This window comes from Zeugodacus cucurbitae, chromosome X (genome assembly GCF_028554725.1).
Source record: "Zeugodacus cucurbitae isolate PBARC_wt_2022May chromosome X, idZeuCucr1.2, whole genome shotgun sequence".
NCBI classification, from domain to species: domain Eukaryota; kingdom Metazoa; phylum Arthropoda; class Insecta; order Diptera; family Tephritidae; genus Zeugodacus; species Zeugodacus cucurbitae.
In genome coordinates this window covers 27,724,461-27,751,091 of record NC_071672.1, presented here as the reverse complement: position 1 = coordinate 27,751,091, position 26,631 = coordinate 27,724,461, and the positions used below count along the sequence as shown (strand labels likewise).

General features: G+C 36.5%; 1 protein-coding gene across 3 annotated transcripts in view; it reads left to right on the top strand.

The window, feature by feature from the left end:
• LOC105219487 (glutamate receptor ionotropic, kainate 2) overlaps positions 1 to 20,359 on the top strand; it is a 79,056-nt gene extending 58,697 nt beyond the window's left edge. For 2 of the 3 annotated variants that reach the window (XM_054235474.1, XM_054235472.1), the window contains exon 13: positions 19,735 to 20,325. In XM_054235474.1, the coding sequence (XP_054091449.1) occupies positions 19,735 to 20,318 (584 nt within the window). In that variant the 3' untranslated portion in view covers positions 20,319 to 20,325. Of the gene's footprint in view, positions 1 to 19,734 lie in introns of all 3 variants that reach the window. The other variant, XM_054235473.1, reaches the window with a different exon arrangement.
• Positions 20,360 to 26,631: the final 6,272 nt, after the last annotated feature.

The window sequence follows — 26,631 nt, the reverse complement described above, 5'->3', positions numbered from 1 at the left end:
TAATCAGTTTATTGCTTATGTTTGGTGTTGCTATGACAGCTGCATTTGATATCACATCATTAAATTCTCTTATACCTTCATCAATATCTTTTTCTGTATCTATTTTTAAATCAATATTAATGTGACTACTCACATATTTTATATTTTAACCAGTTCGTTTTGTGAGATGTTAGACCCACTTTTGGCTCAACGAATATGGGTTGTTCACACAACTTTATTAGTACAGGTGAATGATCAGAAGATAAGTCTGTACATGTATCAGCTGTACATGTAGACGTAAGCGGCTGATGGTCGGTATAAATGTTTAGATTTTTTACGCCATACATATAGTTTCTTAAGGTTTTTAATGCCCATACTATAGCAAGTAGCTCACGTTCATTCTTTGCGAAATTTTGTTCGTTATTCCTAAGGGTTCTAGAAATCATAGTAATTGGTTTCCCAGCTTGGGATAAAACTGCTCCTAATCCAAAATATGAGGCATCTGTTGTTAAGTCAAATGGTTTTTGGTAGTCAGGATAGAGCAGCATGACGTCTTCCGAAATAAGAATATTTTTTAGTTTGTCAAAAACTGCTGGGAGCATTTTTCAAACCAAAAGGAAGTCTGCGAAATTCGTATTTCCCTTTTGCTACAGAAAAAGCGGTTTTTTCTCTGTCCTTTTCAGAAAGTAATACCTGGTGAAATCCAGATTTTAAGTCTAGGGTGGTAAAATACTTCGCTTTTTCGAGATTCGACAGAATTGCAATTATATTTGGTATGGGATATTTAACGTCAATTGTTTTGGAATTTAGCTTCCTTAAGTCTATAACTAGCCGTTTTTTTGTTTCCTTACTCGTCTAACCCTTTTTTATCTACTACCCATACTGGGTTATTGTGATGCTCTACATATCCTAATTATATTATTTCTCAACAAGTTACTAACTTCGCTATTTACAAAGTCAGAAACTCCCATTGGGTAAGGGTACAATCTAGAGTATACCGCTTCTTCGTCTTCTGTTCGGATGGTGGCAACAATATTGGTATTGTAAGGCAGTGCCTCATTAGGGTCAGCAAATACTCCTTGTCTTTTTGTTATCATTTCTCTGAATTTTGGCTGAATTTGTTTGGGAACTTCTATGCTTTCGACCTCTGTAAAATTAACGTCAGAAGATTTTAAAAACTGAATTATTTCTGAACCGGATGCTGTTTTTAATACTTTATGTTTGAAATCCAATGTGGCACCTACTTCATTAAGCAGGTCTAATCCTATTATTCCGTCAAATGTTGACAGATTTGGGAGTATAAAGAATGTAGTTATGGTGTTGAAAGTATGCATAGGACATTTTTTTTAACGGTATTGAAGCCATGAAGTGACTTAACTAAGAAAGATTCGTTTACTGCAGTGACGTTGTTTAGTTCAGTTAAAGGTTTAATATAATTTTTTGAAGCTCCTGTGTTAATAAGAAGCTTTATGGTTCTACCTGCTATCGTTCGCTCTACAAACGGTAACAGGGAGCAATTTCTAAAAAAATTACTTCATCATATTGATTAGTTTTATCTGTAATATCATTTGCCTCTAATTCGGCTGTAATTTGATATTCAGATTCGTCTTGAGCAAGTGTGGTTTTATTTTGTAAAAGATGATTTATCCTTTGTTGCTTTGGTCCCGTATACCGTGCAGTGCCATTATATGATCTTTTAATGATCTGATTAGGGGGTGGTACATAATGAGAGAAACTTCTATTTGGTTGTTGGATAGATTGCCTAAATCGAGATGAATTGTCAATATCCATCGGTTGGGGTGTTTCCTGTTTTGAAAATGGTCTTCTATTTTGTGTTTTTTGTCTGCCAAAAAATAGATTTTTAGCCAGTTGCACGTTTTCATTGTTTGGATCTAAGCTTTTTTGATGCCGATATTCATTTCTATGAGCTCTTTCTTCTAAGCTTTTAGCAAAATTGTTTGCGAATTGGAAACGTTCATGATTAGACTCAACTTCTTGAGCTAAGGCTAATGCTGATGGCAGGTTATTTGGACGTGCTGCAAAAAGAATGTCACTTAAGGGTTTTTTCATGCCTGAAATAAATGATGTCAGTGCATCTGTTCTGTATTTGTCGTTAAGGGAGGAAGCTAAGGGGCTGCCGTGTGTCAATATAGTTTTAATAATGAGGAGCGTTAACTTACGCTCGATTTCCTCATAGTACTGCATTATTGACAAGTTTCCTTGACGTAGAGTCGATAACTCTTGTTCAATAAGGTAAATAGGTCGTTTGTCAGCGCAGGTAAAGTCTAGCCTGTTAATAATAGCTTTAAAATTCAGTGGTGTATCGTTTGAGGACAGCACCATATCTGCGGCTTCTTTTATTTCTTCTTCCCTTCTTTTATTTCAAATAATGCCTATTGCCTGGTAGTGTTTAGAACATCCTACATAACTTTCAAACAGTTTATAAGCCGCATGAGCAGCTGTCTCGTGTTTCCCTTCGAAATCATGTAGTGACTTTACCATGTCTAATGATTCATCGCAACATATTCCTGGTACTATTTCAGCATCTCTAAATACTTCTACTTCAGGTACCGTTAATGATGCAACTTAATTTTCTAAAGTTTTTACCCTTTGTTCAAAAATTTGAGCTTGATTTGAAAGTGCAGAGTTAACCGCAAACTCAATAAGCGTTTTTATTTCTGATTCTCTAAGCGACATTTTATATGGTCTGATTACTCTACTTCACTATCACTCGTAAAAATATTACAATATTTAATGAAAATTACGTAACCTTTCGCACAGATTCTATTTGTTTTTTTGATTCTTGTTGTTAAAAAAAAAAACAATTTTTTATTTATTTCGATGTTTTTTTTTTGTTTTTTGTTTAATAAGCACTCTACTTACATGCTTCTTTATTTATTTATAGTAATTATATTCCGATCCGTTTGTTTTTGTTGCGTTCCTCCTTCGTGGAGATGAGACGTGAGATAACGAATTTCCTTATCCTCTCAATATCTTCTGTTGCACTATTAATAATATCGAGCGACCAACGCAGTGGCTGGCGTGGGATAAGAATTTTGTTCACTCAAGCCACGCGTGAGTTCTCCGTCTGTGGATGATCTATTGAGGTTAACTTGTATTATATTTTTCTCATATTGAGCAACTCACGGTTTTTAACCTAAAATACAAATATATTTCCTTAATTATTTTTGCCAGCATATATTAAGAATTATTTTTCATTTTTTAGCTTGATGTGGTTTAAAAGCGTGTTTTTTATATTTTTTTAACTAAATTTATTTTTTTTTTAGAATTTATTACGTACTTTCCGCCGACTGGTATGTTAAATATATAGGCATATCAGTGACTTCTGCTTAAATTAAATATCATAAAATAAATTACATAAGTGATCTTAGACTTGAACATATATTTCGCGTACCTGAAATTCAAAAGAGAAATATTTATATAGCAATCAAAGCTTGAATAAATTATTAGAGATTTTCATAAATGTCATTGTACTAAGCAACAGATCTTCAAAACAATCACCACACAAATATAATTACTTTACTATTTTTAGTGCTAACTTAAAGCTAAATGATTATTTTTATACTCTCGCAACAAATGTTGCTAAGGAGAGTATTATAGTTTTGTTCACATAACGGTTGTTTGTAACACCCAAAACTAAACGAGTTAGATATAGGGTTATATATATCAAAGTGATCAGGGTGAAGAGCGGAGTTCCAATCCGAATGTCTGTCTGTCCGTCCGTCTGTGCAAGCTGTAACTTGAGTAAAAAATAAGATATCTTGATGAAACTTGGCACACTTATTTCTTGGCACCATAGGAAGGTTGCTTTCGATGAGCAAAATCGGACCACTGCCACGCCCACACAATGGCGAAAACCGAAAACACATAAAGTGCCATAACTAAGCCATAAATAAAGCTATGGAAATAAAATTTGGTATGAAGGATCGCACTATGAAGGGGCATATTTGGATGTAATTTTTTTGGGGAAGTGGGCGTGGCCCCGCCCCCTACTAAGTTTTTTGTACATATCTCGCAAACCAATAGAGCTATATAAACCAAACTTTCTGCAGTCATTTTTTTTAGCCACTTCCTAATACAGTCCAAAAATGAAAGAAATCGGATAATAACCACGCCCACCTCCCATACAAAAGTTAGGTTGAAAATTACTAAAAGTGGGTTAACTCACTAACGAAAAACGTCAGAAACACTAAATTTCACATAAGAAATGGCAGATGAAAGCTGCACTCAAATTTTTTACAAAATGGAAAATGGGTTTGGCGTCGCCCACTTATGGGTCAAAAATCATATCTAAGGAACTACTCGACCGATTACAATGAAACTTGGTTTGTAACAGTTTCCTTACATCCCAATGATATGTTGTGAAAATAGGCCAAATCGCTTCACAACCACGCCTACTTCCTCTATATCAGAACTTTGAAGACAATCTGAATAGTTTACTTTTGATATATATAAAGTAAGCACTAGTGAAGATATCGGTGCAGAACTTTGCACAAATACTATGTTAATAGTGTGGCAGCCCCATTCTAAAAATCGCCGAAATCGGACCATTGGTTTTTAAGGCCCCATATATCGAACACGAGGACCTCGGTGCTTCTAACCTAATATTATGGTTTCCAACTTTCAATGGACTTTATACAATATATATGACGAATATGTGGGTGAAATTGAGTATGATATAATATAAATAAAGTTAAATAAATAAATTGCGAGAGTATAAAATGATCGGTTACACCCGAACTTAGCCCTTCCTTACTTGTTTTTTTTTTAATCTCTCATTTTCGTATTAACAGTCTCTGGTTAAGACTCTGACTTTTTCTGAGAGAAATCTGGGCTTTAATTGATGTACAGTAGAATCCATTTATTATGACTCCGCCTATACTGACCAACTGGTTACTATGACGTAGTTACGCTACGAAGTTTGGTTTTCATATAAAATTCTTTATAAAAAAGTCGGATATAATGACTTCGCTTACAGTGGCATGTCGCTTATTATGACCCATTTTTAATAAATTATGTCCGGTTAGAATGATGTGCTGAACACATAGAAGACGACAAGCGACGAGCGACATCTGTCAAATATTAAAATACACGCGTCCTTATGGGCATAGATTTTTTGACAACAGCACGACTTCACGACAAAAGGGTTGAAGTCTTCGCTGTCGCCAAATTAGAAATGTTTCTAATTTTGCCGACGACAATGGCCGCTGTCGAGCTGCCACTAATATGTGAAATGTAAAATTATTCAAAGTTCTAACAAGTATGACGTTATTTTGTCAGCAGAAACGTAAAATAACTTAGATATATCATTTATAATAACAATCGAATATTTAAAACAAATAAATCGACCATTTTTACATTTTTTGCACAAATAATTTTACTTTAAACTAGATATGTAAATTTTATTGAAGTGAAAGATGTTAGTACGGCAACAATGAAATTGCTATTTGATATGTCGCTGCCGTCTTCAAAATGTTCAAGACGCTGGCTTCAAAGCGACATTTGTGATCAGCCGTCGCTACGTCGTGTCGTGTCGCCGTCTTTGTGTTCAGCACTTGACTGACATGATTATTTACACCTCCCGCAATGTTCGTTGATTCCCGACGCCGTTCGGCACGTGGCTCGTTTTTGTTTTGAGTCTCAAGTGCTGAACACAAAGTCGACGACACGACACGACGTAGCGACGGCTGATCACAAATGTCGCTTTGAAGCCAGCGTCTTGAACATTTTGAAGACGGCAGCGACATATCAAAAAGCAATTTCATTGTTGCCGTACTAACATCTATCACTTCAATAAAATTTACATATGTAGTTTAAAGTGAAATTATTTACGTAAAAAATGTAAAAATGGTCGATTTATTTGTTTTAAATAATCGATTGTTATTATAAATGATATATTAAAGCTATTTTACGTTTCTGCTGGCAAAATAACGTCATACTTGTGAGAACTTTGAATAATTTTACATTTCACATGTTAGTGGCAGCTCTACAGCGGCCATTGTCGTCGGCAAAATTAGAAACATTTCTAATTTGGCGACAGCGAAGACTTCAACCCTTTTGTGGTGAAGTCGTGCTGTTGCCAAAAAATCTGTGCCCATAAGAACGCGTGTATTTTAATATTTGACAGATGTCGCTCGTCGCTTGTCGTCTCCTATGTGTTCAGCACATCAGTGAGTAATTGACGCTTGACCGTCACGCATTGTTTTTTGTTTGTTACTGTGAAAAAATGTCATCACAACGACGTAAAGCATTTACAATTGAGGAGAAGGGTGCAATAATATGCAGATTAGAAAATGGAGAATCTAACTCATGTCTCGCAAAGGAATTTGGCGTGGGTCATTCGACAATCTCAATGATTTTTAAAAACGAGAACCGCATTAAGCAATCGTTTAATTCAAATGTTTTGAAACCGAAGAGGCTTCGAAAATCACGACAAGAAAATGTTGATCAAGCATTAATTCAATGGTTTAAAAACATGAGAAACAAAGGAATACCTGTCAGCGGCCCTATGCTACAGGAAAAGGCAAATGTTTTTGCCGCGCGTTTTGGTATTCTCGACTTCAATTGTTCTGCAAGCTGGATTAGTCGTTTTAAAGTTCGACATAACATTGTGGCGGGAAAAATTGTCGGTGAATCTTCGTCTGTTGATCAAAATTCAACAACAAACTGGTTGATATCTGTGTGGCCGAATTTACGAAGACAATTTTCTGATGATGAGATATTTAATGCTGATGAAACCGGAATTTTTTACAAATTAATGCCGGATAAAACTTTAAAATTTAAAGGTGAAAATTGTAGTGGAGGTAAGTTGTCGAAAGATAGAATAACTGTCATGGTAGCAGCTAATATGAGTGGCACAGAGAAAAAGAAATTGCTCATTATTGGAAAGTCACAAAAACCAAGATGTTTTAGAAGTGTCAAATCATTACCTATCGATTATGCTAACAATCGTAAAGCTTGGATGACGTCAGAACTTTTTGAAAAATGGATTCGTGATTGGGATCGTGATTTGGTGAAGAAGAAGAAAAATATTCTATTGCTGGTTGATAATTGCCCGGCGCATCCAAATGTTACTGATTTAAAGTCTATAACACTTGCTTTCCTTCCGCCGAATACAACATCAGTACTGCAGCCAATGGATCAGGGAATAATACGATCACTCAAAACGAATTTTAGGAAGAACCTTGTGCTCAAAATGATTAACTGTCTTGATGCTAATGAAGACAACTCTTCTACAAAAATAACGGTGCTAGATGCAATTCTGATGGTTAATGATGCCTGGAATAAAATGTCACAAAGTACCATTCGTAACTGTTTCAAACATGCAGGATTCATTGAAAGCCACGACGGTTTACCTATTCAAATATCAGAACATGAATTCGATGAAGAAGATGACATTCCTTTATCTTTGTGGTCACGAAACCTAAATTCAGATTCTTTAGCAGCACCGGAAATGTGGAAAGATTATGTTGACGTCGATAGCGCTCTCCTAACATCCGAAGAACCCAACGATGAAAATAGCATACAGAACATTAGTGCTAAGAAACAACTCGAAAGTGATGGGGAAGAGTAAGTCGAGGAAGAACCATGACCTACCGCAGAAGAGGCATTAAAAGCTGTAGCATTATTATCACGATTTGTTCACAGCAATATTGAAAATGATAATTAGACCATAGCTATGTCTTCTATACACAATAGTATTAGAGACTGTTTTTACAATAAAATGAAAAAACAAAAGCAGACAAAAATTACAGATTACTTACAGTAAAAAATACACTTGTATGTGTTATAATGTGCTGATTACGTACAATTTTGATTTTGATTTAATATGTATGTATACATATTTAATTACTATGTTTCTGTATTAAAGTACTTAAGTACATACATATTTACATAAAAAAGTTTTTCATTTCACAAAACGCTTTGTATGACGTCCGCTTATTATGACGTGTTTGTCAATTCCTTTCAATGTCATAATAAACGGATTCTACTGTATTTCACGTGCTACAATATTTTTTTATTTTTATACTCTCGCAACAAATGTTGCTAAAGAGAGTATTATAGTTTTGTTCACATAACGGTTGTTTGTAACACCCAAAACTAAACGAGTTAGATATAGGGTTATATATACCAAAGTGATCCGGGTGAAGAGTGGAGTTCAAATCCGAATGTCTGTCTGTCCGTCCGTCCGTCCGTCCGTCCGTCTGTGCAAGCTGTAACTTGAGTAAAAATTAAGATATCTTGATGAAACTTGGCACATTATTTCTTGACACCATAGGAAGGTTGCTTTCGAAAATGAGCAAAATCGGACCACTGCCACGCCCACAAAATGGCGAAAACCGAAAACACATAAAGCGCCATAACTAAGCCATAAATAAAGCTATGGAAATTAAATTTTGTATGAAGGATCGCACTATGAAGGGGTATATTTGGATGTAGTTTTTTTGGGGAAGTGGGCGTGGCCCCGCCCCCTACTAAGTTTTTTGTACACATCTCGCAAACCAATAGAGCTATATAAACCAAACTCTCTGCAGTCGTTTTTTTTAGCCATTTCCTAATACAGTCCAAAAATGAAAGAAATCGGATCATAACCACGCCCACCTCCCATACAAAAGTTAGGTTGAAAATTACTAAAAGTGGGTCAACTCACTAACGAAAAACGCCAGAAACACTAAATTTCACATAAGAAATGGCAGATGGAAGCTGCACTGAGATTTTTTTACAAAATGGAAAATGGGCGTGGCGTCGCCCACTTATGGGTAAAAAACCATATCTCAGGAACTACTCGAGCGATTTCAATGAAACTTGGTTTGTAATAGTTTCCTTACATCCCAATGATATGTTGTGAAAATAGGCCAAATCGCTTCACAACCACGCCTAGTTCCTATATACCAGAACTTTGAAGACAATCTGAATCGTTTACTTTACAATATATAAAGTAAGTACTAGTGAAGATATCGGTGCAGAACTTTTCACAAATACTATGTTAATAGTGTGACAGCCCCATTCTAAAAATCGCCGAAATCGGACCATAGGTTTTTAAGGTCCCATATATCGAACACGAGAACCTCGGTGCTTCTAACCTAATATTATGGCTTCGAACTTTCAATAGACTTTATACAATATATATGACGAATATGTGGGTAAAATTGTGTATTATATAATATAAATAAAGTTAAATAAATAAATTGCGAGAGTATAAAATGATCGGTTACACCCGAACTTAGCCCTTCCTTACTTGTTCTATATACAATTTCATATTTTTTGTATGCTTGTTTATTTCGAAATATATTTTTGTTACAAACAAATATTTGAATATTTGGAATGAAGATAGCGGAAAAAAACTTTGCACAAATACTGTATGTTATTAAGAAAGTAGTTGAGGTAATTTTTCACCGAAAATATCGGTAAATCTCTCTGATATTTTAATTTAATAGAGAGGGAATCTTTTTCTTCTAACAGTGTGTCTTTGTGTATGTGATTGGCATTAAACCGTTTAGCCGGTTATATCCGAATCGATGATAGCGCGCCACTCCTTTCTTTCTCTCGCAGTTCGGCCCCAGTTGGAGATCCCAAGTGTAACCAGTCGCTCTCCTCCTGGTCTCTCAAACGGAGTGGAGGCCTTCCCCTTCTTCGGCTCCCTCCGGCGGGTACTGCATCGAAGACTTTCAGAGCTGAGCCTGAAACCTCGTTTGGTATGGAACGGCTCGGAGAGGTAATTCCCAATCATGACGGAGATTTTGGTGTTGCTCAACGTCAACTTACATAGCCGTATAAGTTTTGCGAGGATACCAAATTCAGACATCGCGGCGTAAAAGCAGCCCCTTTTAGTGCTGTCGAAAGCAGCTTTAAAATCGACAAAAAGGTGGTGTGCGTCGATCCTCTTTTCACGGGTCTTCTCCAAGATATGGAGAATATCTGGTCAGTTGTGGAATTTCCAGGTCTAAAGCCACACTGATAAGGTCCAATCAGTTTGTTGACGATGGGATTTAGTCTTTCACACAATACGCTCGGTAGAACCTTATTGGCGATATTTAGAAGGTTTATCCCACTTTAATTGGCACAGATTGTGGGATCTCCCTTTTTATGGATTGGACAGAGCACACTGAGATTCCAATCGTCAGGTATGTTTTCTTCCGACCATATTCTGCAAAAATACAGAGGGCTTTACTCCGCATATATTGGATAATATGTGAAATATCTGAGCCAAATTAAGCGAGCATATAATCTTGGATATAATGTGTGTTGGTGGTGAAAATGAGTGAAATTGGGTCAGGAATTACCTCAGCCCTCATAAACCTGGTATGATGATTTTCGTTATTCTTTTGGACTTTATGCCGAATATATGGGTAAAATTATATTATATCGCAATAAAACTATAGCAATAAATAGCGAGAGTATAAAATGTTCGGTTACACCCGAACTTAGCCCTTCCTTACTTGTTATTTACAGGCATTTTTGTGTAAGCTCTGCCGCACATTTAAAGGCTTTTCAATAAATGTCAGTAAAAGGCATTCGTTTTCCCCATCAAGCTACACTAAATGCAAGACTATATGCTCACTTAATTTTTCTAAGATATCTCACATATTAACTGATGTAAGCGAAATAAAGCCCGCACATAATTTGGTATATGGGAGCTAGGGGAAGTTATGATCCGATTTTAATAATTTTTGGAACAGAGACACACAATTAGGAGAAAAAAATTTCCTCTGAGTTAAATTAAAATATCTGAAAGATTTGCCGATATTTTCGGTGAAAAATTACTCTTCGGCACTGAGTCCTTCGTGTAGATATCCTGGGCCTTGAAAAGTTATAGTCCGATTTCGAAAATTTTTCCATAAGTGAAGCCACAGGTAGAGACCGACCGATTAATCGGCCTTGGTATCGGCATTGGCCAGTATCGGCCACAATATTCATCATCGGCAACGGTATCGGCATCGGCCATATTTGGCCCATTCTTACCCGATTCTTTCTATTTCTTTCGGATTACACTAAAATACACTTTTTTTAGTTTTTTGATTTCTATAAAGCATAAAATTTTAATTCTTCTCTTTACCATATAAAATACAGTGATTCACATTTGACTAAACTAATAATTCATCACGATAATAATTTAAGTCTAGTATAATGAAATTCAATAATTTTACATTAAATTGAAGGTTTTATTTAGCACTGCTAGAATGATTCGATTTATGTCAAATATTCACAGTTTTGTTTAACAACTTGTTAAGATTTTGAAATAATGTCAAAAAGCCACTATATTATAAGCATTCGTAACTAGGATAGTCTATTTTTAAAAGTTCGCCATAAATAGGATCACGTAATAATCATTTGGTGCTGGCCTGGACTATAAGGTGTATGCAAAAGAACCTCCCAAACACGGTTCCGATGTTTCTATCGAGTCACTATCACTATGTGACGCCTTTCGCAATGCGAGATATAAATGACAAAACTCATCTCTTTGAAAATAACGGATTCTTTTTAGTAGACCTTCTATATGCAAATACTGGCCTTAATGATCATATTTGTCCTTAAAGGAAAAAAGCTATATTGCTGATTCTCGAATAATAATTTATTTAGTTTTGAATATATTTTAAATTAATAAACAACTTCATATTTACATATGAACTGAGTTGTTCACTTATTTTGTGATGTTATTTGTATTTGTTTTTCTTTTGTTACTATACTAACTATACCACTTTGTAAAATAATCTGAGTTCAGCCAGAGAACGTATAATATAGAGAAGGTCCAATTGCGGACCAGCGTGTGAATTGTCAAAATCTAACAAATCACGATGAGCGTGTTTCACCTCAGCCAGCTCGGAAGGAGAAATTTTAACAGTGCCACGTTTACAGAGCTGAGCATTAAATGAAAAATATACTCAGACATTAACATCGATTCTCTTGTCGTGTGCTGGGCTTTTGGCTTATATGTTTTCAAATGTATGTATGTACATATATGCTGATATATTTATTTTTGATATATTTATGAATGCATATATAATTTATTACATTTCAATTAAATTTTGCATTTAAAGGCTTGTTTTTAGGCACAATGTACTTATAGACCAAAATATGTAGATATGTTATACATATTTTCAAAATGTACTTATGGACCAAACTATGTACATATGTACATTTGTAATCTTTTATAATATGGTATATGGATGTACTTTTATAAAAATTATTTACATATTATACTCAATATATATGCACTTACGTGCAAATTATATCATTATCACTTATCAGTAAAGAGCACGTGCGCAATATATTTACATACATACATATGTTTGTAAAAAGTGAAGCATACATAAACTTACAAACATATTTGCATGCACATGTAAGCAATTTAGCCATTAGCAAAAAATCCTGCATACATACATACATATATGTATGCGCACACTTGTATGTCTGTCAACCATCAGAAAAAATCAAAAGCATTGTTCTACAAAAACAACTACCTTTTTAAGCCGCATGACCAGCATCACAAGTTAATATGCCAGTTAATCGACGAAGACAAATTCTATAGTAAATACAACAAAAACACTTTCATTCATCAACGCATGCGCACATTCAACATGGCAAAGTAGCTTCATTCATAAACTCAAATGCCATACACATCTCCCCGCGCATACGCATGTCCACAAACGTCTTTTCGCGACGATGACAAAAATCATAAATTGAATAATTTTCTTCAGTTCTTCCTGAAAGCAAAAGTGACAACACCGCAAAAACCTAGAAACAAAAGTGACAACATAGCATATTTGACGATTTACAATTCAATATTCAATATTTCTTTGATTTTGTAATTTTGCATATTTGTCTGAAAATACAGTACTTGTCCAATAAATTATGAACGAGAGCAAGCATTTAATATTTTTAATAATTCCTATTTCACAATATTCGATTGTAGAACTCCATTCGCTTTTATTTCAAAAACTTAAGCAAACATAATAGGCTATAAACTATATAATTTTTTTCCAAAAATATTTATGTTTATATTAATGATTTAAATGAGAACTATGCACATTTTTTCTCTTCGTTCGTATTTATTGGACAAATACTGTATACGTACATATGGACATGTACGAATATTTCAATATGCTGTTGAACATTCACACGCCCATATACATATTTCCATATGCGTTCGAGTTGTTGAATAGGGGTTGATTTTGCACATTTCGCGATGCGATGTACGTTTATACAAATGTTTGTATGTTCGCATATTTGCATGCCGTTAATATACATACATATGTACATATACTGGAAATTAAAGACATTTTTATTGTTTTAAGATAAAATATACAATTTTCATTTATTTATAAATATTTTGTTGTTTATTTTATAGTTATATTAAGATTAAAAGATACAATTTTCATCTATTTGCATTTAAATATTTTGTTATATATTTTATGGTTATATTACGATTTAAATTAATATAAAATTAAATTCAAATATATTAAATTAATATAAAATTTATATTTACAAATTACTTATTTACATAGAAATAAAAATATTTAAAATAAAAAAAAAATTAAAAATGCATTTCTGAATTGCGAAATTTCCCATTGTTAAAATGGAAATTTCTCACACGACTCAATAATTAAATCAAGTCATTTACTTTCACCTGCTTTTTTAAACACAACTTAATCCATCTTGATTAAGATCAACATTTGTGTTTAAAAAAGCTAGGCTCAGATGCATATGTACATATGTGCTAAATAAAAAAAGAAATAGAAGAAAATAGAACAACCTGAAAATAGAAGAGAAAACTGAAAATAGAAGAAAAGAGGCTGAAAATAAAAAAAACCTGTAAATTGAATAAAGATAAAAATAATAATTAAAAAAATGTAATTGTTCTCATTTCGTTAGGTTTACTTACCCGAAAGTAAGATGCTCTTAAAACATAGGGTTAAGGCTTGCAACATTTTAAAGTTTGTTTAGTTTGTCAACGCGCTTCCGATGTCGTTCCTTGTCTAATTCCTCTGTCAATAACCATTTAGAATTTTTATATAAAAGGACAGTCACTAGGTATTCTAACAATTTCATTTTATGGTCAAGGCACTCATCGGTTTCCGAAAACCACTGAGGGAAAACTTTTTCGGTTTTTTCTTTAATTGCGGACAACATTAAACTCCGAACATTCGAATAATGCGCATATTTGTTGAAGAGCCTGACGTACCACATCATTTGAAGTCGACACACTTCGAAGACCCTATCGTCAGGATTGACAAGCCGTAAATCGGTGTCTTCCTTGTAGTTTTTGGCTTTGATAAGAGCCTCCGAATAAAGCGTAAGGTCGCTTTGTGTCTTCGTCATTGCACTTTTACATTTTTCGCAATGGATTTTACACAAAATTTTCTGGTATATACCATAGCCTGTGTAATATCGCTTGATGTGGACGTCTGCTGTGTCATCCTCCTCAACAAAATTTTCGCCAGAAATATTTATCTCAATGGCTAGTTGCTCACATTCCTGTTCGGTTCCCTGTAACTCTAGATGACGATCTTCGGGGCCTATATTCCAATCTAAATTTATGTCGTCATCATCCTGACAATTACCACCCTTATTAACAAACTGGTTCCTCAAAATTTTCATCGAAATTAAACGTCCAACTATATACTGAATCTCACTGGCACTTGGGTGGGTATTTATTCCCTGACTTGCTCGGACTCTATAAAAAAAATTTTCCAACGCATCCTGATTCAATTTACCCAAGAATACAAACTTTAATTCTTCTTGTTTTTGAAATAGCTCTTGACACAATTTAATCATACCACTAATTGTGATACAAAACCCCTTAATACACCTGACTTTAGCACCATTCGGAAGTTTAAGTGATTTCAAATACCTGATGTAATCATATAGGCGTTGGACCTTACTTGAATCATTCTTAGCTAACGGACATTTGAATGGATTTTTGTGATGTAATACTTTCGAGTCTAAATCGTCAAAGAGGTCGTTCATCTTTTTCACAAATAATTGGGTAGTCTTCGCACACTTTAATACATATTCGTCGGAGCCTAACAGATTTTTGCTTAAGGCCAATTCAATCCCTGAAGCGACGGAATTGCTTAAGACCTGGGTGGCACGCTTTACAGACATTTTTTCGAAGACGCTGGGATAAATATGGGGCTCAGTTAATTTTGGACATATTTTGAAATTGACGTTATTTTTATCGATAGAGTATAATGTTTTAATGACATTGAAACTAGCTATTCCATCTGGGGTTGAAATATCAAATTTCATGAGTGTATTACGGACGGACTTAATTACTTACGGACTTAATCCTGATTCAATTTACCCAAGAATACAAACTTTAATTCTTCTTGTTTTTGAAATAGCTCTTGACACAATTTAATCATACCACTAATTGTGATACAAAACCCCTTAATACACCTGACTTTAGCACCATTCGGAAGTTTAAGTGATTTCAAATACCTGATGTAATCATATAGGCGTTGGACCTTACTTGAATCATTCTTAGCTAACGGACATTTGAATGGATTTTTGTGATGTAATACTTTCGAGTCTAAATCGTCAAAGAGGTCGTTCATCTTTTTCACAAATAATTGGGTAGTCTTCGCACACTTTAATACATATTCGTCGGAGCCTAACAGATTTTTGCTTAAGGCCAATTCAATCCCTGAAGCGACGGAATTGCTTAAGACCTGGGTGGCACGCTTTACAGACATTTTTTCGAAGACGCTGGGATAAATATGGGGCTCAGTTAATTTTGGACATATTTTGAAATTGACGTTATTTTTATCGATAGAGTATAATGTTTTAATGACATTGAAACTAGCTATTCCATCTGGGGTTGAAATATCAAATTTCATGAGTGTATTACGGACGGACTTAATTAGATGGCAATAGTCATATATGCAGTAAATTTTCGACCCTTCGTGCATTGCATAAGGGTGTTCTTCGCTAATTCCAAGAGAATTATAAATAGAACCATTCGAAGAACCTTGATCACAGACTAGAGCCTTCACGTTGAGGCCAATAGATTTTAGTGCTGCGATATTGTTAATTAAAATAGGTGCCAAAGCTTTGGTAAGAATACCACCTTTAGTAATGTAATAGGAAAACACATATTTCCAATTTGAAGACAGCCCCTTAACCATGAAAAATAAACACTTATTTCCTATTTTCATTTCACGATGGCCTTCTCCTAAATCTACAAACCCATCAATTACATCCCTAACTCTGTTGTAAGTAAGATCGGACTTGATACTTATTTCGTCAAATAAGAGAACGCAGTTACGTTCTAGATCGGACATATTTTTGACAATTTTGTCTAAATTTTTCATAACATTGGCATCTAAACCAGGGACAACATATGAAATTGGGCGCCATCGCAAAAGAGAACTCTTGCTCGGTAAAGCGAAACCTAAATCGTCACGCATGAAATTATAACATTTGTTGGACATATAACTAACATTTTGTGCCAATGTTTTTTCCTTGTCACTGAAGAAAGTGCGCTTGGTGACGATCATCCTCGCGAATGTAACAGCGTCTTCGCTTGAAGATTTATCCGCAACTATTGAATTTAATTTAAGGTCTTCATATTTTTTTTCAGACTTTGAATAATTTGCTGCAACTCTTCGATTTTTTTATTTAATTTTAGCGTATTAGTCTGATAGTAACGTGCCGACCTAGCAAATCGCTCCCGACTGTCTAAAGCCTCAAAGCCTACTTCATTATTGTGGGGTCCTAGTCCTAACCTATTATCTTCTAAAATAGAAAATTCCTCGAATTCTTTTAATGTCATATCGTCCTCTCCTACATCTACTTTCGTTCGAATATATGTTTTTGTGACGGGCGGGCACACCCAATTAGAGTCAGTACTAGACGAGCTATGATTTAGTATTTGCTCTAACTTTAAACAAGGGAAAGCCCCAGGCAGAAGTTTATACCTAGTGACATATTGGGGGTCAAAATGATTTTGACAGATATGCAAGGCATCAGATGGCGACACATTTAAGTTGCAAGCCTTTGCCCAACTTTGTCGAACATCTTCTCTATTCGGGAACTGGTACAGCACCCTATTCGCCTTGGATTTGCAACTGCTAATGCAGCAGCTTCTACGTTGAAGAGGACCAGTCCACAAATGTTTCGGTGGGTCATCATAGCCTATTTAATATTGCAAAACTACGGGTCAGTTATATGTATATACATACATTATATAAAAATAATAATTATATATCCTATATATTATATAAAAACATCTACAAAACTTACATATAAATAATAATAATTGACAATTATTTTCAAGATATGCAAATTTAATAAACACACTAGAGGGTGCTTTCATTTTAAACAACACTGTAGTTAAATATATCTATCATAATTTCGTACACGCATATCAACAAATTCAATTGCAAATATATGTATCTATCAGATATTCGAAACAAATCCTATTTGACTAAAGTTGAATTATTGTTTTATTTTATATACGATTGAAATGTTTGGTTATTAAGTGAATTTAAAAACTGATATTTTTGCAAAAGGATATTAACGCTTATTAATATGTTATTAAGGGTGATCCATTTCGAGGTTTCCTACTTTTTTAAGAAAAAACACAGAAAATTCAAATTTAATGGGTAATGTTTATTATCAATCGAAATTACATTCATTGTTATTTATTGTTTAATGATTATCCTTTTCAAATGTTGGCTGTGGCTACGTTTCAGATGGTCCATCTGTTGAATCCAAAATCTTCTCTCAATAAATCCATTCATCGTCGCCGATATCACTAGCTTTCATCAGGCATCAAATATTTGGTTATCATGACGCGATAACCGTCGCCACTGTTACGTATTCACCGGAAATATGGACCGATGATTCGACCGGCCCAAAAAAAGTACCTCTACATGGATCACCCGATATATATTATTATTATATATTGAATTTCACTTTTTTATGAAAACCCAAAAGTTTTCGCTATGCGTAAATGTACACTGCTATTTTTATTAACACAACTGTTTAAACTTGCTACCAACCGCTGTTTTAGCCTATAGTAAATAGATACACTCATACGCATATACACACAATTATACATCATACATATCTACACATACCATATATTCACAAAATCATTTATATATTTTTAATATTTTGCCATAAACGTAAAAATCACAAAACGCACAAATTTAAGTTTAATTTTTTCACATATTTGGTAATTTTAAAAATATCTACAAATATTCAAATTCAAATTCAAACATTCAACAACCTTTTTGTGCACGCACACACTTGCTACATTCATAAATAAACAAAAACTTACCAAGGTTCAGGGTGGGCACTGCATTCGCCTTCAACTTTTTCACACCCTGTGCACTTTTCTCAAAGTGCCTAATGCATACAAATGCATTGCGGGTGGGTAAATCTAACGTTGGTGGGATCCGTAAGTTTTCCACCCACTTCCTAAAATCCTCCTCATTTTTGGGGAAAGAAAAGTATCTTTCTGCCGAATCTGTATCACATCCGCGAACGCGACACTTTCTTACGTTTTTTGACATTTTTTTTATAAAAATTTAAATATATTAAAATAGCGAAACGATTAGCACTTGTATTCTTAGCAAAATTCCTTTGGAACTGAATTGCTTTGGAACTAAAATTCCGTTGATAAATCTCTTTTCTACTGTCATTTTGGCGCGATTTCCCCAGTTTCATATTTATTAGAAAATATTTAGAAAAAGAATATAATATACAAGAACTTTTCCAATCAAAAAGCACCTGCATGTGTATATATAACAGCTTTGCTCTCTCTTATTCATACATTGGCCTGCTCTTTCTCATTTAACACCGAAACCGCTCAATTCTGCTATTTTCGAGTGCGCTGATGTTAAACCAGTGGTGAAACACGCTAATAATTTTCTGTGGTGAAACACGCTCATCTTGGCGAGTACCCCTGCGAAAAGAGGACCAAGTTGACAATCGGCACACCATGAACCTTCTCTATATTATACGTTCTCTGCTTCAGCTTCCATCTGCCATAGTGTTTCTGACGTTTTTCGTTATTGAGTTAACTCACTTTTATCCCATTTCTTTCATTTTGGACTGTATAAGGAAATGGCTAAAAGAAACGACTGCAAAAAGTTTGGTTTATACAGTTTTTTTGGTTTGCAAGATATATACAAAAAACATATTTGAGGGCGGGGCCACGCCCACTTTAAATAAATCATTACATCCAAATGTGCCCCTCCCTAATACGATCCTTTGTACCAAATTTCACTTCCATAACTTTATTTATGGGTTAGTTATGACACTTTATGTGTTTTCGGTTTTCGCCATTTTGTGGGCGTGGCAGTGGACCGATTTTGCCCTTCTTCGAAAGCAACCTCCTTAGTGTGTCCAAGTTTCATTAAGATAACTTAATTTTTACTCAAGTTATCGCTTGCATGGACTGACGGACAGACAGACGGGCGGACAGACTTCCGGATTTCAACTTCACTCGTCATCCTGATCATTTATATATATATAAGCCCATATCTAAGACTTTTATTCCTGGGTGATACAAACAACCGTTATGTGAACAAAACTATAATACTCTGTGCAACATGTTGCGAGAGTACAAAAATATTAGATGGAAGTAATTGAGAAAAAGCTTGGTAGGTACCTCGAGGCACTTAAACGGGATTAAGATCTTTTAAGACTTTATACTTTAGACATTGTGAAGAGCATAATATCCGTTTATACAATATATATGTATGTAGTTATTTTCCATTGCAGGTGGCGTGTTCGTAGTCCTCTTTGTGGGTATAGGTGTGGCCGCTTGCGTTGCCGTCTTCGAGTTCTGGTATAACTATCGCAGTAGGAAACGCGAAAGTGTATACTATGAAAAGGAGCACAACGCTATAGAAAGTGATATGACCGCAATGGCTCTAAGTGCCTTCAATTTCGCTGATAGCACTGATAAAGAAAACATTGGCGAAGGACACACAGAAGATCAGTATTTCATACAAACGCACAAACAACCGTGCAAACATGTGACAGCATATTGCTGTACAGAACCGCCGGCACAGCGTTCACTTTGCGGCGAAATGCTGGACGAATTTCGTTACGCGCTGCGTTGTAGGGACTCCCATCGGCGTCCTGCGCTGAAACGAAGATGCCCAACATGTCATTTATTCAAGGATGTTAAAGAGTTTATGGATATAGAAACTAGAACACCAACGTATGTACGCGGCAGTACAACCAATGATTTACAAATACATCATACTCAAGTGAAAAGCACTATAGAGCCTCAAACATCGCCAAGTCCAATTGCTTTATATCCATGTAATGCATATAAAAGCAATAAAATCATGGATTAATAATTGTTTAAAGGGTTTAATATGTAATAAATTAATAAGTATCAATGATTTTGGTTCATAAATATAACTTCAATTAATGTGGTTGACTATAAAGGTTATATTGGAAACACCTGAAAGTGCGTTAATTAAAATTTTAACACTAAATTTTACAGGAGAAATGGTAGAGGAGAGCCGCACTCAAATCGGTACAACAAATATGTGTCGCCCACTTTCGTGCCAAAAACCATATCTCAGGAACCCTGATGCTATCCGTGAAAAAAGTTGCATTTGAGGTGTGGCATCTCATTTAAAAATTTCCGAAGATATCGAACATGAATGAATAATTTTAATGACCCATCTATTAGATATTTTTGACGGTGAAATTAATTTCGTTATTGGAACGATGGTTTAGTTTCAAGGATTGATAATTTATTTCTTTTGGTAGTTTTACGGTTTTACGGACAATGACAACATTAACGTTTAGGCTTGTGTGATATGTAACCAACCACATATCACACAAGCCTAAACGTTAATTTTGTGATTGTCAAGTGACTACTTACTAGACGACCTCGCTACACAAGCGCATAACTTTTGTTTGGCTTTAACAAAACTTTAACAGTCTATGTTGTTGTTATGTTTCGTCAAAAGTCGTAACACAACGAACTTATAGCCTCTTGATTTGTTTTTATTATACTCTCGCAGCCGAAGCAATTGGTTTTCGGCAACGAAAAAAACAAGCTGGTACGATGAGGAGTGCCGCCTCTGAGCGGAGAGAAAACAGACTGCCTACCTCGCAACGTTGCAAACGGCCACAACACGTGCGGGATGGGATAGATACCGAGAGCTGAAGAGGGAAGCGAGACGCATCTGCAGACAAAAAAAGAAAGAGGCCGAAATGCATGAGTACGAAGAGCTTGAGAAGCTGGCAGACAGAGGGAATGCTCGCAAATTTTATGAAAAAATGAAACGACTTAACGAAGGTTTCAAGACCGGAGCATCCTCATGTAGAGACCAAGGTGGTAATCTGGTAACCGATGTCCAGGGCATACTGGGATTATGGAGGGAACACTTCTCCGACCTGCTGAATGGCAGTGAGAGTACAACACCAGGAGATGGCGAACCCGATCCCCCAATCGATGAGGATGGAACAGATGTTCCATTACCCGACCATGAAGAAATTCGAATAGCAATTACTCGCTTGAAGAACAACAAAGCAGCGGGGGCCGATAGATTACCGGCAGAACTATTCAAATACGGCGGCGAAGAACTGATAAGGTGCATGCATCAGCTTCTTTGCAGAATATGGTCGGAAGAAAGCATGCCTGACGATTGGAATCTCAGTGTGCTCTGAGATAAAAAGGGTGATCCCACAATCTGCGCCAATTACCGTGGGATCAGCTTCCTAAATATCGCATACAAGGTTCTATCGAGCGTACTGTGTGAAAGACTAAAGCCCACCGTCAACCAACTGATTGGACCTTATCAGTGTGGCTTTAGGCCTGGAAAATCGACAACTGACCAGATATTCACCATGCGCCAAATCTTGGAGAAGACCCGTGAAAAGAGGATCGACACTCACCACCTTTTTGTCGATTTTAAAGCTGCTTTCGACAGCACGAAAAGGAGCTGGCTTGACGCCGCGATGTCTGAATTTGGTATCCCCGCAAAACTAATACGGCTGTGTAAATTGACGTTGAGCAACACCAAAAGCTCCGTCATGATTGGGAAGGACCTCTCCGAGCCGTTCGATACCTAACGAGGTTTCAGACAAGGTGACTCACTATCGTGCGACTTCTTTAACCTGATGCTGGAAAAAATTATAAGAGCTGCAGAGCTAAACAGAGAAGGTACAATCTTCTACAAGAGTGTACAGCTCCTGGCGTACGCCGATGATATTGATATCATCGGAAGCAACAACCGCGCCGTTAGTTCTGCTTTTTCCCGCATAGATAAGGAAGCGAAGCGTATGGGTCTGGAGGTGAATGAGGACAAGACGAAATATCTCCTGTCATCAAGCAAACAGTCGGCGCATTCGCGTCTTGGCTCCCACGTCACTGTTGTTGTTGATCCATTTCTTCACCTCAATAATTCCAAATTTGCACCACGCGCGCCGAACCGAGCAGTAGGGGTATTGTCGACGGTTTTTATTGAATAGCTTCTATAATCAAGAACCGATCGGAGTTTTGGAGGGCTCTGTCGAAAAAGGAACGCTTGCTGCAGGTACGCACCAATTTTTGTCCTGATCTATCCATTCCTTTTCCTCCAAAATTACAGATTTGCACCACGCGCGCAGAACCGAGCAGTAGGGGTATTGTCGACGGTTTTTATTGAATAACTTCTATAATAAAGAGGGCTCTATCGAAAGAGGAACGCCTGCTGCAGGTACCCACCAAATTTGGTCTCGATCGATCCATTTCTTCACCTCAAAAATTCTAGATTTGCACCATGCGCGCAGAACGGAGAGGTAGGGGTATTATTGACGGTTTTTATTAAATAACTTCCAGAATCATGAACCGATCGGGAATAATCTAGAGGGCTCTATTGAAAGAGGATCGCTTGCTGCAGGTACCCACCAATTTTGGTCTCGATCGATTCACTTCTTCACCTCAAAAATCCCAGATTTGCACCATGCGCGCAGAACCGAGCAGTAAAGGTTTTGTCGACGGTTTTTATTAATTAACTTCTATAATCAAGAACCGATCTGAGGGCTCTATCTAAAGGGCAACGCTTGCTGCAGGTACCCACCAAATTTAGTCTCGATCGATCCATTTCTTCACCTCAAAAATTCCAGATTTGCACCATGCGCGCAGAACCGAGCAGTAGGGGTATTGTCGACGGTTTTTATTAAATAACTTCATTAATCAAGAGGCCTCTATCGAAAGAGGAACGCTTGCAGCAGGTACCCACCAAATTTGGTCTCGATCGATCCATTTGTTCACCTCAAAAATTCTAGATTTGCGCCATGCGCGCAGAACCGAGCAGTAGGGGTATTATCGACGGTTTTTATTAAATAACTTTCAGAATCATGAACCGATCGGGTCTGTGAAGGGCTCTATCGAAAGGGGAACGCTTGCTGCAGGTACGCACCATTTTTTGTCCTGATCTATCCATTCCTTTTCCTCCAAAATTACAGATTTGCACCACGCGCGCAGAACCGAGCAGGGCTCTATCGAAAGAGGAACGCTTGCAGCAGGTACCCACCAAATTTGGTCTCGATCGATCCATTTCTTCACCTCAAAAATTCTAGATTTGCGCCATGCGCGCAGAACCGAGCAGTAGGGGTATTGTCAACGGTTTTTATTGAATAGCTTCTATAATAAAGAACCGATCAGAGTTTTGGAGGGCTCTGTCGAAAAAGGAACGCTTGCTGCAGGTACGCACCCATTTTTGTGCTGATCTATCCATTCCTTTTCCTCCAAAATTACAGATTTGCACCACGCGCGCAGAACCGAGCAGTAGGGGTATTGTCGACGGTTTTTATTGAATAACTTCTATAATCAAGAGGGCTCTATTGAAAGGGGAACGCTTGCTGCAGGTACGCACTAATTTTTGTCCTGATCTATCCATTCCTTTTCCTCCAAAATTACAATCATAACTTGTAGGTCGTAGATAATTTCGTATACCTGGGAACCAGCATCTACAACACGAACAATGTCAGCCTCGAAATCCAGCGCAGAATAACTCTTGCCAACAGGTGCTACTTTGGACTGAGTAGGCAATTGAACAGTAAAGTCCTCTCTCGACGAACCAAAATCAAGCTCTACAAGTCGCTTATCATTCCCGTCCTGCTTTACGGTGCAGAAGCTTGGACGATGCCAACATCAGATGAGACGACACTAGGAGTTTTCGAGAGGAAAATTTTGCGCAAGATGTATGGTCCTCAGAACATTGGCAACGGCGAATACCGCAGACGATGGAACGATGAGCTGTACGAGTTATACGACGACATTGACATAGTTCAGCGAATAAAAAGTCAGCGGCTACGCTGGCTAGGTCATGCTGTCCGAATGGACGAAAACACTCCAGCCCTGAAAGTGTTCGATGCAGTACCCGCGGGAGGAAGCCGAGGAAGGGGAAGGCCTACACTCCGTTGGAGAGCGACCTGGTTACACTTGGGATCTCCAACTGGCGCCGAACTGCGAAGGAGAGAGAGAAGTGGCGCACTATCGTAGATTCGGCTATAACCGGCTAAACGGTTGCAACGCCTATCACATACATACTCTCGCAACATGTTCCCCATAGTATTATAAAGGGTGATTTTTTAAGAGCTTGATAACTTTTAAAAAAAAAAAAACGCATAAAATTTGCAAAATCTCATCGGTTCTTTATTTGAAACGTTAGATTGGTTCATGACATTTACTTTTTGAAGATAATTTCATTTAAATGTTGACCGCGGCTGCGTCTTAGGTGGTCCATTCGGAAAGTCCAATTTTGGGCAACTTTTTCGAGCATTTCGGCCGGAATAGCCCGAATTTCTTCGGAAATGTTGTCTTCCAAAGCTGGAATAGTTGCTGGCTTATTTCTGTAGACTTTAGACTTGACGTAGCCCCACAAAAAATAGTCTAAAGGCGTTAAATCGCATGATCTTGGTGGCCAACTTACGGGTCCATTTCTTGAGATGAATTGTTCTCCGAAGTTTTCCCTCAAAATGGCCATAGAATCGCGAGCTGTGTGGCATGTAGCGCCATCTTGTTGAAACCACATGTCAACCAAGTTCAGTTCTTCCATTTTTGGCAACAAAAAGTTTGTTAGCATCGAACGATAGCGATCGCCATTCACCGTAACGTTGCGTCCAACAGCATCTTTGAAAAAATACGGTCCAATGATTCCACCAGCGTACAAACCACACCAAACAGTGCATTTTTCGGGATGCATGGGCAGTTCTTGAACGGCTTCTGGTTGCTCTTCACCCCAAATGCGGCAATTTTGCTTATTTACGTAGCCATTCAACCAGAAATGAGCCTCATCGCTGAACAAAATTTGTCGATAAAAAAGCGGATTTCACATTTCGAACCGAACACTGATTTTGGTAATAAAATTCAATGATTTGCAAGCGTTGCTCGTTAGTAAGTCTATTCATGATGAAATGTCAAAGCATACTGAGCATCTTTCTCTTTGACACCATGTCTGAAATCCCACGTGATCTGTCAAATACTAATGCATGAAAATCCTAACCTCAAAAAAATCACCCGTTAGTTTTGTTTTATACTCTCGCAACTTGTTGCACAGAGTATTATAGTTTTGTTGACATAACGGTTGTTTGCATCAACCAGAAATAAAAGAGTAAATGATCGGGATGACGAGTGAAGTTGAAATCCGGATGTCTATCTGTGCGTGCTAGCGATAACTTGAGTAAAAATTGAGATACCTTAATGAAACTTGGTACACATATTCCTTGGCACCCTGAGGAGGTTGCTTTCTAAGATACACTGCCACGCCCACAAAATGGCGAAAACCGAAAACACATAAAGTGTAATAACTAAGCTATAAATAAAGTTATGAAAATAAATTTTAGTACAAAGGAATTTCGATCGCATTGGGTAGGAGCAAATTTGGATGTAATATTTTTTTAAGTGGGCGTGACCCGCCCCCAAAATATGTTTTTTGTATATATCTTGCAAACCAAAAAACTGTATAAACCAAACTTTTTGCAGTCGTTTTTTTAGCCATTTCCTTATACAGTCCAAAACGAAAGAAATGTGATAATAACCACGCCCACCTCCCCTACAAAGGATAAGTTGAAAATGACTGAAAGTGAGTTAACTCACTAACGAAAAACGTCAGAAACACTAAATTTTACAGAAGAAATGGCAGATTTCAATGAAATTCGGTATATAATATTTTCTTGACACGTGTGGAAAATGGGCGGAATCGGTTCACAATCACGACTACTTGTCATGTAACTCAATTTGTATTCCATCTGATTCCTTCGCTTTATAATGTATACTTAAGGAAACAACGAAGACAGCGGAATAAAACTTTACACAATTAGTGCATATCATGTCTAGATTCACTTGTGAAAAAATTGTCGAAAACGGACTATAACTTTTTAATGCCGCAGATATCGAACATGTTGGACTCAGCGCCTAAAGGTAAATTTTAAAAGAAAAAATGGGTAAATCTCTCAGATAATTTAAAGTAATTCAGAGGAAATTGTTTTCTTCTAATAGTGTGTCACTGTTCCAAAAATTATTAAAATCGGGTCATAGCATCTCCTAGCTCCCATATACCTAATTATAGGTTTTTCAAAAATATCATCTCCTAAGTCCCATATACTTAATTATAGTTTTTGTTTTTTTTTTTTTAAATACGGTGGGCTTTATTCCGCATATAT